Source organism: Micromesistius poutassou (assembly GCF_964030765.1).
Source record: "Micromesistius poutassou genome assembly, chromosome: 3".
In the NCBI taxonomy this organism is placed as follows: domain Eukaryota; kingdom Metazoa; phylum Chordata; class Actinopteri; order Gadiformes; family Gadidae; genus Micromesistius; species Micromesistius poutassou.
Genome location: NC_140273.1, coordinates 5,301,437 through 5,314,814, shown reverse-complemented (window position 1 = coordinate 5,314,814; position 13,378 = coordinate 5,301,437). Strand labels below are relative to the sequence as shown.

Sequence of the window (13,378 nt, the reverse complement as noted above, 5' to 3'; positions counted from 1 at the left end):
GGGCACAAAGGGGAAACAAAGGGTCAGTAGGGCCCCGCTGGTCAATGTCAGACTGTGAAGTCTGAAGTCTGTGAAGTTCAAGGATTAGCCGACCCGTTCCAAGTATTTTTCCAGGTTGTTTTTTCATTAGATGGGAGGGGTGATGTCATTTCAAAAGGGCCAGGCCAAAAGAGTACGATACAAAGACAAACATGTATTTATATTCAGCCCAAAGTATCAGTGGAAAGAGCCACATACTGTAAATAGGATACATGAACACGTGTCGATCACATTACAGGCTTGCAACCTCAAACTGTGCACATTGTATGGAAATGTGGGATAAAAATGCTTGCCAGCTTTCTGTGGCTACCAGTTATTTGCATTTTAATGACCATGAAGACACTTAACTGTAACGAGTACAGTCGTGAAAGGACTAAGAGCAATTGTAAACACCCTCTCAGAAGTAATCTGTTAGAATACAGAAAAAGGCCCCTTGGGAAAATGTGCCGCTATTCATATCTGCAAAGATATGAATCATGATCCCTTTAATTGATTAATCCCCCCCACATACACACACACACCACCCCGCCCATGCGTTCACGCATACTGGGCATCATTTGCCCCGCCCTGTTGTTGACATGGCCAACCCCTCTCACCAGAGATTCATCTGTACACTGGAAGACGTAGCATACAAAATGGCAGCTTGCTCCGTCCACTGTCTCTCTGCAGATGAAGCCAAAGTGATCCACGTGATGAATGCCCTGTGGAGAGACACACACGCAAACTGCTCAGTAACACACACACACACACACACACACACACACACACACACACACACACACACACACACACACACACACACACACACACACACACACACACACACACACACACACACACACACACACACACACACACTGCAGAAAAGGTACCTGTGAGCAGAAGGAGATCTCCCTGAAGCTCTTCTCGATGGCCACCTTCTTGGTGTCCGGACTCACCAGGAAGATCTGGGACCTCCCGACCTGGAGGGGAGCAGGGAAACAACGCTGTGAGAGGAGCTTTCTTTGGGTTGACCCAAAGCCACTCTGCGGGTGGCTCTTTGGCGTATGCCTCACAAGGTGTGGTGCACACTGAAACATGGATGTGGGGCATTTGCGGTGAGGCTGACTCTAGGGCAATCAGAAGTCTTGGTTTCAGACTGAAGCTCCCGGAATGGAAGTGACCTGTGGCGCTTCTCTTAAATTTTAGGAATATAGACTTGATAATAATCTGTGCGTTCTTGTGTATGAGACGCATCGCCAATCTGGAAGAGTATGGCTAGAGTTCTCAACATCTTGATTCTTTATCATTCTTTCATTCCTATAACCATACAAGCATAAAGGGCGATGAAGGTTTAGGTAGAAGCACTCGCAGTGATTTAGTTTGATGATGGTCACTTGTAAAACATAATAGCTTGTTGAAATAGAACAGATGTCTTTCAGATTGGCCTTGGTCTAAAGAACGGACATTGGACAATATTTCACACTTTTACATCGTTTTTCCCTAATAGCAAGGACATTGTGAGGCACTTCGTGAGGAAATATGTGTGAAACATCTTCCCATGTGTAAATGGGACAAATATGAAATAAATCGTCTCTCAATGAGCTAGGTAAGCCAAAAGGGGGAATATTGGGTGTCAAACTGAATCGACCCTTACGCGGATATCCTTGTGTGTGTCACTGTCCGTCTGAAACAACCCAATTACCTGTGTCTTTAAGGTTGGTGATTTTATGGTAGGCAATGATATAAAACTAAACAGGCAGCTACACATTAAGTGTGAGGTTTGTTGTGTCTTGGACTAAAGACAAGCGCGTCAACAGTTAAAAACACACCTTCAAGCAGGTAGCCCGGTAGTAATTCAAATGCAAACCCCAGCCGAATCCCAGTCAAACCGCGTCAAGCCGGTCCATTATAGCATAGTGGAAAAACACCACTGGTGTAATGGCCAAACACTGCCATATAGGTCTCCATTTTGTATGGTAAAGGGTCCATTCATACTACTTTCCTGTCCTGTGTGTGTGTATACATACTGTATTTATTCAAAACACATCAATGGTCAATACTCCAGTTTATCATGCTACGCTCCAGGTCAAAAATAACAAAACATCCTAAAGCCAACACAATACCGTAGTAGTAGTAGTAGTAGTAGTGAGAGTTAAAAGACACGGGACAAAGAACATAAAGCCAGAAGTAAATTAAATCCAGTTTGAAAGGTTCTTCAGGCACCACGGCCCAAAGCCGAGACGCCACACTTCTGACAGCGTTTGATGATGACGGCATTAGAAAGAGTGAAAAACTGAGCACCAACTGGGACTTATTTAGACGGATATGAAAAAGCCCTAGTTTCAGTTCTTCTTCTGCTCCAACGGGTAGTCCCTATGAGGTCACTTCCCCTTTAGGAGACAATTCCTACTCACGCAAAAAAGTATGTGCTAACCACGCAGGGGATCATGATACGTGTCATGAACGTGATACTGACAATGTCATGGCCTCGATTACATCTTGAGCAGTCGAGACAGGAGGAGATGTAACCATGGAGATGGGTTAAGCTATCTTTGGGGGAATGGTCGACGCCCCCCCTGCCGCTTCACATATCTATCGTTGCAGAAAATGGACAGAAGTGTCCTCTCAGCTTCCGATGCCAAACAGGGATCATATCCTGCCTTGGGAGGGAAACAGGAAGACTGGAATTGCTTAGGAATCATCTAAAAGTCTGGAGGTCAGGAGGTGACATCATTGTGATGAGTAGCTTTTAGTCATCATTCGTTTTCCTTAACCCCCCCCGCCCCTCAGTGGTCACTTAACACAGTGGGCTGTTTCAGCGGTGTGGCTTGGTATGTTCAGTCACTGATTAAAATACTAAATAAATAGAAGGGTCTGTAGGAGGAGCTCATTTGCTGTCTATCAAGGAAATGACAAAGAAGAATTTTGTAATGAAGTACAAACACTACACCCCTATAAATGACGATGGGCTGGTAGGAAAGCCTTGAATTACGACCCGACTTCCTTCACTTATAATACATTCTCTCAGATGCTTGAGCTGTCGAACACTAATAACAAGAGCAGCTATGCAAACTGCCCGAAGGAGATCCTCAAGAATAACATCGCCTGCTGTAGGTCCAGTCTTGAATGAGTGTTTGACAAAGACGTGTTACAGATCAATGAATCTCCCGACTCTGGATGTGTGTTTACACATCTCAGAGATGCGAACCTTACCATAAAAAGCATGGTCCTGTTCTCCTGCAGGCTGGTGGGCCGCACCCCGGTCGAGTGGCAGTGGGTGTCGTCGGCGTGGCTCAGGGTGATCTCTGGCGAGAGGCCGTTCTCGTCCAGGGCCTGCAGACAGGGGAAGCTGGGGTCCCTCTTGTACAGCAGGGGCCGCCTGGGCGCCGTGGGGCTCTCCGCCAGCCCATCGCCGCCGTCGCTCAGCGATCCGTTGGAGTGGAAGGCCAGCGCCCTCTTCAGCCCGCCCGCCAGTCCTCCGCCACCACCACCGCCACCACCGCCGCCGCCTTTGGCCCCGGCCCCTGAGCCACGTGATTGGCTGAACTTCTCTATGCACTCGTCGATGAGGGCGGGCGGCGCCTTCTTGTGCGCGACGGTCACGCGGCCGCAGAACAGCACCTCAAACTTCTTGGCGAAGGCCGTGGGGGACAGCTGGGGGGCGGACAGCGAGGACGCGGTGGTGGTGGTGGTGGTCGTCCCGGCTGCCGTCATCATCGTCGTGGAGATGGAGGAAAAGGAGGGGCAGCTTTGGGCGATGGCCAGGCCCCTGGAGGAGGTGGGCGGAGACGCGTCGGGGGTGGGTGTGACGTCGTCACTGCGCGCGGCGCTCTTGCCGGCTTGCCGCAGCGTGCTGATGATCTCAGGGACCTGGAGAGGACCGAGGTACGGAGAGGTTCAGATACAGCCCTGCTAGGAGTGTAGTAGGAGAACTGACTACGTCAACATGAATATGCAGAGACCTGGGTCTATATTTCTTATTCATGTACATCTTTGTTTTTAAGAAATATGCACGATTGTCTTTTAACATTGGGATGATTTCAAAACCCTCAAAAGATAAAGAAAAAAATAAACATGAAAATCACAAAAAAGTACCCCCAAACGTTCGAAAAAAAAAAAAACACCAAAAACACCAAACTTTAAAAACCTAAATAGGAATTCATAATTGTTCACATCTCTGCTCTCCTCACACAAGCTCATCTCAATTTTGTCCAAGCCCATAAGCACAACCGACCAGGACACCATCATTTGCCCTGGGCAAATCAAAAAAAAATAATAACGGGTTACATATTGCCCTCAAAACTCCTGATTAAAAGCATAGTGCAAGCATAGTGGGCTAGGAGGAGCAGTGGCAGTTGCCAGCTGCAACTCTGTATCACCAGTCCCTGAGTGCCAAAAAGGTGGCTAAACTGGAAAAACATGAGTGGAATAGGGAGTGGTGTGTGTGTGCGTGTAAATCAGTGCACGTCTGCTTGACCAGAAAAAAGCTTAGCTACCTTCCAATCAGAAGTGTCGGGTTGTTGAAAACAATTTTACGACGGGGAATAGCCAGGTACCGCCGTGTATAGTTTCTTCTGCTAATACCACAGTAACCTACAATGATTAGATATTAGTTACTTTAATCAATTACATTATTTTTGTTTCATCAACTTATTCAGCTGAAGTTCAAATATTCTTCTGCGGGGCTTTGAGCATAATGTTTTTGGGCCGTCAGGGAAACATCTGGTCGGCATTTCTACTCGACTGTTGTTGGGTGATGTTGGATATGTACCGCACTGATTTGGAAACTGTCAAATGGCCAAGGTGTCCGGCGAATATAAATGACTGCACACCCTTGGAATGTCACCGACCAATCAGAACCAAGTATTCGACAATGCTGTGGTATAATTGTGTGGTAGAATTATAATGATGTGTTTGTAGATCAACCGGCTGTAGTCCTACTTTCCCAACAATAAGGTTCTGTGTTCCATGAGTAGGTGGCCCGCCCAGAAAATTCTGGAAAGAAGGGAGAAAGTCTTAAAGAAAAGCAGGACAATAAAAGATGCATAAGGGCACCAAATACGTGCTGCACTTCCTGACTGGCTAACGCGTTGCAAAGCTGCTCGTGTCATACTGGAAGCAAGTCCGTCATGTGACTTTTCTTTCCCATAGGTAATAAAAGCTTGTGTTTCGGTTGAGCTGCCCTGCCTTTATCTCGGTCCAGAAGACTTTTCCATTTCTTTATTGAATTTTCTCTCTCACATGGTCCGTGTCTAGATTTATAGTCAGGTCACTTTCTATTTCTACAACTACAACAAACATTAACACACGCGTGTCGTATTTTATGTCTGGAGTTGACAGAAATACTAACCCAGATATCACCGTCATGCATAAAAGTCATGCATGATGCATTGATGATCCAAACCAACCGGGAGGCAACAAGTCACAGGGCAATAAAGAAAAGCGGGGGAAGGTTTAGAATAATCACTAGTTACTCATCACTGCAATAATGTTCTATACAACAGAGAGACTACTCTCACACATCCAAATATTCACATCAGCTTTGTCACCAACCACAGTCGAGATAACAACAGCTGAGTGAAACAGCATTATCTTCTGCCGGCATCCAACTAGTCATTATGAAACAGGAAATGACACGGGTGGAACACAGCCCTTTCCATGGTCACCCCAGAGAGATCCCGTGTGCATGTGTACATTGATACGCCGTGGGGACACACACACACACACACACACACACACACACACACACACACACACACACACACACACACACACACACACACACACACACACACACACACACACACACACACACACACACACAGAGGTGAACTGCTTGCTTAGCTCCACCTACAGTATATCCCGTGCTGGGACCACCTCGACTAATCTCGGACCCAGCAGTCCCACTATATTGCAGCAGAACTCCTGCGGGACAGGGCACAAAGCCTTGACCGGAAACCAGAAACTGAAGGGACGGATATATGCCCCGTTTCTCATTTTGTCACCGAGATATTCTAACAAAGAGAAACTTTAAGATTTTGCGCAATTAAAACAAAGCTTCAGAGTGCGATTTTAATAACTGTATTCCTACACTGGCCAGTCTACAGGGTGTTGATTTGGAACCTTTTTGACTGTTTAACACGGCTAGCCGGGTTTGTGTCTCCTGTTAAGCCGATTACATGCTTACAGATTACCGGTTCCAGCAACAAAAATTGGTAGAAAATTAAGAAGCGAAAAAAAGAGAGTCAAGTCACCCAGATTTGAGCTTGTTTTCCATCAGACTTCAGATTAATAAAAGTCTGATTTGTGAGAAAAATTATGGCACTTGAAGACATGACTCAAACACACATACTTGTTTTTCATCACACAAGAGACAAGGAGGAGGCCTACAGCTTGAAATATATCAACAGTTAACCAAAGCAATGTGATGCAGCCTTCCCCCAGCTCCTTCACCACCTAACGTCAGCCACTGCCAATAACCTGAAGAGGGGAAAGCAGAGGGAAGGGGGACGGGCAGAGAGGTAGACCAGACACCCAGAGGAGCAGATCATGCAGGGACACGCTTCGTCATCTGGGCTTAAGTTCTCCAGGCAGACCGACAGACAGACAACAGGATGTGTAATCCACATCCCATTGCAACGTTGACACTGCAACCTTTCTGTGAGTTGAACAAAGAAAGAAACTTTGCTTGTTTTGGTCTAAAAGCAAATATCCAACATAAGCCCTAGCCAACATCCGAAAGGAGATGAGGAACTAACAACTCCATTAAGCTATGTGGGTCAACACTATGCAGCACTTTCTTCTACTATATTGGCCATGCCTAGTCGATTTTCCATGGCATTGTGGTTATTTTCTCCAACTAGACATATCACCTCATTTCATCCTTTGCATCATGCACTGTAGCCCAAGCTATCCAAAACAAAGTGGTTTAAAAGTGTTCAATTGGAATTTGAATGCCTGCTCACTGTATCAAAACATCAAATCAAATACACAAATGACAACTATGTACACCCATGTTCCTGATGTTTTAGCCATGGTTCACAACAGGGACTTGGTTTCCAATCCCGTGACCTAGAAGCGGTATTGACCCCATTCTGGATGTGTGCCAAACCAAGGCACCCAATGAAAAAAGCCAACCAGGAAGTAGCGGCGGGGAGCAGGAGCTAGTGGTTGAGTCATGCTGGTGATGTCATTCCAATGTGAGCAGCCACTGGCTCTAGAGGCTCAGATAGGGGAGTGTGCAAGGTCTCTGCTCAGTCTTGCCTGGGTATAAGGTGTGTTTGGCCCAGCTTTGTTGTCTGTTAAAGCTGCCTGACAAACACTGAGGCCCTTTTGTGCTGCAGTACTGCACCAACCGCCAAGGCGAACCCAGCCGATCTCGGTGGTGGTGGTGGTGGAGGACGTTACATCATACCTCTTTCCAAACAACACAAGAAGTTGGCTGTTATACGGCTCAGGCTTTAGATAGCCTGTCTTGAAAAATGTTCTAGCCCTCACATTGATAACAAGAGTTGTGTTTGTTATCATTGTGACCTCCATTCTAAGAACTGGAAGATACAATGTTATATACGGTATACATGGTTTAAAAACAGCGCTTGTGGGGGTGGAACGGACGGTATATAGTTTGTATATATTGATATATATTGATGTACAAACTATTATGATGTTCAATCTTATCTTCAAGAGAACTCAAGGCTTGAATTTGCTGGAGGGATAAAGACGCAGTCTGGACAGCGTCTACAGTTAATGTCCGCAGAGATGATGGATGGTAACAAGGAGCTTAGGAATAACAGGAACACAGAAAGCCCTGTTAAGGTCAACCGAAGGGCTACAATTCTGGAAAATACATACGACAGCGAGAGGAGATAACACAGCATTGGTGGAGATCCAGCTGCGGCCCAAATGTGCCGATCTGAGCACCACATTTCCAATAAAAAAAACCCCGGCATTGGCAGCACAGGTGCACAGGGACTTGGTATTGTGCCGCATCAGAATGTGCACTTTGTGACAACAAATGAGTCACACTTGAAATCCTGCCAACAGCTTGTTTTCCCAGCACACCTGTAACCCCCTCGCTGCATGGAGTCACTACACCAGAGCTCGATACCAGAGGGCTGCCTGCCGATGCTCTTCGGTGGTGGAGTAGGACGGCGGGGGGGGGGGGGGGGGGGCTGCGACTCTTTAGTAACTGGACAAATAAGCCCACAATTATTAGGGCAAAAGGCTGCAATCAGGCCTAGTTTAGGTTTATAGGGTTCCGATCAGGGCAAACTAAATATTTATAATCACACTCCTGTTTTTTTTAAGAGCACTACCGCCACGTACACCTTAGACCTACACGAACGTTTAAACATCCAACATCCGCATTAGTCAGGTGAGAGTGGTTAGCTCAACCTGTAGGTCCATATCTAACCTACCTCAAGAAAAGCGGAGCTCCAATGAAACTACTTTTCTTTTTAAGCCTACTTCAACACTGAAATACTGTTTCTTTTAAGCTGTACTCTTGTATTCCATGTCCTGCTCCTTTATACCCCACCACTGCACACAGCGTCTCCATCCACACGGTAGCTGGTAGTTTGGCCAGCACCCAGGGGCCCAACGTATCAACAGTGCATCCACCCCCTCTCCATTTTTAGGTCAATCCTCCTGGATGTGTGCAGCATGCCCCCGTCTGCCTTCTGTCTTCTGACACGAACATCTTTCTGTTTACCTCTCGCACTTCCTCCTACCTGCTTGGCTTCACTCTCAGGACATTAACTCTGGGGATAAGAATCAACCATACCGGACACTGGCGAAGGCTGGGTGTTTGTGCCGTTATTGGCGTCACAACACAGAACATTACACAGCCCACTTACCGGTTCTCAGCGTAACGGGGTTGCAATGACCTCGAGTTGCAGGGAGGAAGAAACACAACACACAAAGATAGATGCGCCCACTTAACTGTAGGAATCGGCCACCTTTCCAACGGTCCAGTGGGATCTAATGCTGCTGCTATAGCTGGTGGAAGGAAGGAGAGGGTAGCAAACCTCGCCAGCATCAGGGGAAAGCCTGCCCACTATCCAGCAGCATACAAACCTTCAACCTAATGACACCCGGTCCCATACAAACATTCACATGAACACAACAACGTAGCTCTCTGTTTCCAGGATGAAATGGAGGTTTGAGCCATCTCATGTACAAAAGTCGTTGAAAGTTGGCAAACCATCACTGCTTCAATGGTGAGCTACTTACTAAAAGACAGTGAATACATTGTCCTGCTCCAAGTCAACCGATGCTCAGATGAGGTTGGCCTCAAAGAGGAAGTCAGTAGCCCAGCGCAGAGGCCTCTAACGGGGGTGGTGGGGAGGGTGCACTGTATGAGCACGGTGTCTGGCAGCCTGCAGGTATTAAAAAGGGGCTTCTGTTGCACTCACCTCTCAAGGAAAGGAGGAAGTTACACCAAAGGAACACGTTACCTGGAAACATCCCCAGCAAAACAAACTACAACTCAGTCTCCTCCGTGGTTTGTGCGTGCATGCATGGAGGACCATTAGTAGAGGCTTCTCAGGGCCCTACTTATTAATAACCCATCAGTTAGCAAACTCCTCCTTCAACCAACATAATTTTGCCGATTCAGCAGAGCCCCCTTCCCTCTCCTAATCAACGAATCAAAAGAAAGTCCAAAAATGATGGCTCCTTTGGCAGATGCTACCGGCTGAGAGCATTTGAAGGTAGCTTTGTGTTAGCCTTTTCCTTAAATCTCGATACAATCAAATAAAGCAACAGACTCTGGAGGAAAAAAGCTGTGATACATTTCTGGAAAAGGGGAAGCTGACAAAAGCGGCATTGGATAATTTACAATGTTGCCTAGATGGAATGAATACATGGTAACATGTGGAAGTGCTTTATAAAGAAGCCACACAGTAAATGGGCCATGTAGATGTTTGCACTGCATACACACTGCTTTGTTCTTGTTGGTCCACTGTCATACACCAACCTGGAAGGTATTCTGCAGCTGATGGAAAGGTTGCTTTTTATGGAATGATTAACATTAAACTGCTGATAAAGGCATAATCTTGGATTAAAGAAACAATCTCTTGAAAGAGAAATATAAAATTTTTTATCACATTTGTTGAAAGGTAAATTATCATAGAGAAGCAGCCCCAGTGGACTGCGGTCAGTTGTTGATTCAACAGTGTTTAAAATACTGTATTAATGAGAGAATTCAAACGGTTCAGTTTTGCTCTGAAACAAACATTGAGTACATGTTAACACAATATATTATTTTCCAAAATAATATTCAAGCAGTAAAACATTTAGATTGTTTTCCTGAGACCATTTGCTTGTACTTGTTCATACAAAGCTAAGCAAAAAAAGAATAATTGACATACTTCTACCAATTTATATAGCAGGGAGACACTACAGTCACAGTCACCTCCCTAAATGGACATCAATAACGGCAGAGTCCATGACTGAACCAACCAACCATGTGACCCTGTTGATGGTTCACACTGGAGTATCAGGCCGGGCTTCACAGGAGGCTAGCGATGCCAATGATACATCCAACAGCTCAGGGGGTTGGGTAGGTGGGGGGGGGGGGGGGGGGGGGGGTTGGGAAAACACTACATAAACAACCACAAGTCAGCAGAAAGTCCCCATTCTGCACTTCCCATGGTCATGTGGCCCAGTGGAGCCGGGCCAGGATCAAGGTCCCTCCTGCTCAGGAGACTAACCACCAGGGCCGGCCTGACCTGAGAAAGGCCCAGGGGAAAAGGAATGTCTTAAATCTAATGAAAGGATAAGGGAGTGTTAGGGAGGCATGGGAATTGTCACGCAGGGTGCCGGCCTAGTACGACTCCCCTCACAGGGGGGCAGAAAGGTTTAGCAGCCACCAAAAGTCTGAGACACCGACGTCATGCCATGAGTCGCGGAACTATTTAACGGCACAAAAGAGAAGGCAGAGAGATGACGGGCTCCCTGAAATGTGAGCTTGGGGATACAATGAGGCGACTTGTTGTAGGTCTCAGCCATACCAAACTAGATAAGAGGGGGATGCTCAGTCAGGACAAAACACTGGAAATCACAGAGGTGGGCCACTGGCCACCACAGAAGAAGAGAGGTGGTTGGATTATTTCTAACTTTGAACAGATAGATTAGAAGTGAAATTCTTCAAAATTAATAAAAATATGTATATACCTGACAGAAAGAGAAGGGAACAACAAAAGTGCTAGGCTAGTTAGGTGATTGAGCTGATTTAGCATAGAGTTCACTTAGTATAGCCTTGTACAGTCACTGGCCTGTTTTAAGCACAGCGTGACTGGGAGGTGAACAGAGATGAGAGGCCACGTTATAAAAAAGGAAAAGAAAAGGGTGGGCAACGTGAGAGGGAATAACAAGAACCAGCACCGCATGCTGAAGTGTCATGGAAGAAAAGTAGGCCAGCTTCAAGGTCATTAACCGCTCCATACTTAAAAACAACAACAAAGTTCATTAAGCTGCTTGATGAAAACAAACAACTAAAGTGATTGCATAAACCTGGATATCACACTTAAGCAAAATCAACTCTATCCAAACAAATGGTTAAGTTAAACACAAGACAACTGATAATAACACCAACTGTCACTCCTCTAAACCCCAACATGCAAGTTTAATTGGGGACCCTCAATACGGAAATGAAACATGGTTTATAAGGCCTGAACACATTGTATGTGTGATGATTATCCATGTGCCATGACAGGAAGCAGAGAACTCAAGTATACTAGGAAGAATACCAAACACTATTACATGAGTAACACACAAACTCCACCTCCCATTCTACCGGTGGACTTCTCACCAGCACAATGGTGGTGACACTGCAATGACTCACACATACAGTCCCCATCATACAGTAGGCCTACACTTGCTACAGCTTATTCTAACAGGTCAAACAGAATGATTGCCATATTCAAAACCCTTCATGCCAAACACTTGTGTTGGACAAAATCCTATAACAGCTTATTGTAAATCAACGCATCTAAAAAATATTGAAGGGAGAGAAGGTTGATTCCAAGTATGAAAACATTGACCACAACGTGGATGCTGTGGAGTGAGCCTATATGCTTTACATTAGGCATTGACCTACACCAAGAGTATGAATTAAAATCAGATGGACACTCGTTATTGCTTACTTCTATGGTTTCACCAATCACTGATCGGTGGGACCGGTCTGTATGTGCTCATAGCAGGACAACTGGCAGAACTTGAACTGATCGATTCGCTTAGTTCAAGACCATCCGTCTCCGTCCAGACATGAGTCCACACATGGACCGTCTTGGTTGCAATCCTTTCTACATCACGTAGTTATTAGGTACTTACAACGTTATTAACCGATACGTGACGTTCACCATGTCTGCGCCCCCATACAAATACAGCCAATGTGAATCACACGGTTTTAGGAGAAGTCACAAATAGTGTCGTAACCACAGTTGAGTTAGGGTAGGGTTATAAGTAACACTTGTTAAGACTTCACGTTAAGACTACACGTTTGGTTCACTTCGCTCTTGCTAACCGTTTTCTAGCATGAAGCCCCTGTCCTGGCTGCTAAATATTAAGGAACAAAAAAAAAAACATGTCGAAATACATAGCTCCACTTACATCTTTTTGCACAGGCTTGGTAGTGAATAGACTGAATCTCTGTAGTCTTGCCCTCATTCCATCCGCCATAAAAGCTTCCCGGAGCGTTTTGGGCGCTTCTCGAAACGGCGTGCAACTTTCAAACCAGTGGGAAGTGGATTCCACTTCCTAAAGCCCCAGTTGTCAAGTCCGCCGAAGTTACAATGGGATGGGGGCTACACAGTTCCAGACCCGGACCTGTTCAGACCACCGCTAAATAGTTTAAAGTGTACGCAAGCTAGACTTGTATCTGACATATTGTAAGCGTTGTTTCCCGGGGCTGTCTGTGGCATGACCGACTGGAAGCTCAACGAGTACCCACAGGACGCTCCTTTGCTGACCCAGCTACTAGGAGGCGCCTTCCATTAGGCGTACCCGAGTGGGAGGGATTGCTTGGATAGAGATAACCGGCAATACTATGCCACCCACCATCTGACACTATGCCGAGTATTGTTTAAGGTAAATCGTCAACGAATTTCTAAAACCGCTTAAAATGTAATTGACGCACTGACAATACAAAAGTCACAACACACTGACAATTATTGACAGATCTAAGGCGACACCTGGTGGTGGGTATGGAAACGTCTTGTGACAAGGGCATGGTCTATTACTATTTGTGGTCGATGAAGTCATCTGAATTATCGTGCTCTACTGTAACCGGTAAGCTTTTAGTTCAAGATGAGAGAAACAATATATTATCAATTTTAATTGAAATTATCTACAGCTA

The 13,378-nt window shown here is 45.8% G+C and overlaps 1 protein-coding gene across 1 annotated transcript in view; it reads right to left on the bottom strand.

Annotated features, from left to right (window-relative positions):
* Positions 1 to 13,378, bottom strand: part of tbc1d1 (TBC1 (tre-2/USP6, BUB2, cdc16) domain family, member 1) — a 36,842-nt gene that overhangs the window by 20,262 nt on the left and 3,202 nt on the right. Inside the window, 3 exon segments of the mRNA XM_084465318.1 lie at positions 636 to 740; positions 912 to 1,001; positions 3,235 to 3,891. Coding sequence (XP_084321444.1) covers positions 636 to 740; positions 912 to 1,001; positions 3,235 to 3,891 — 852 coding nt within the window.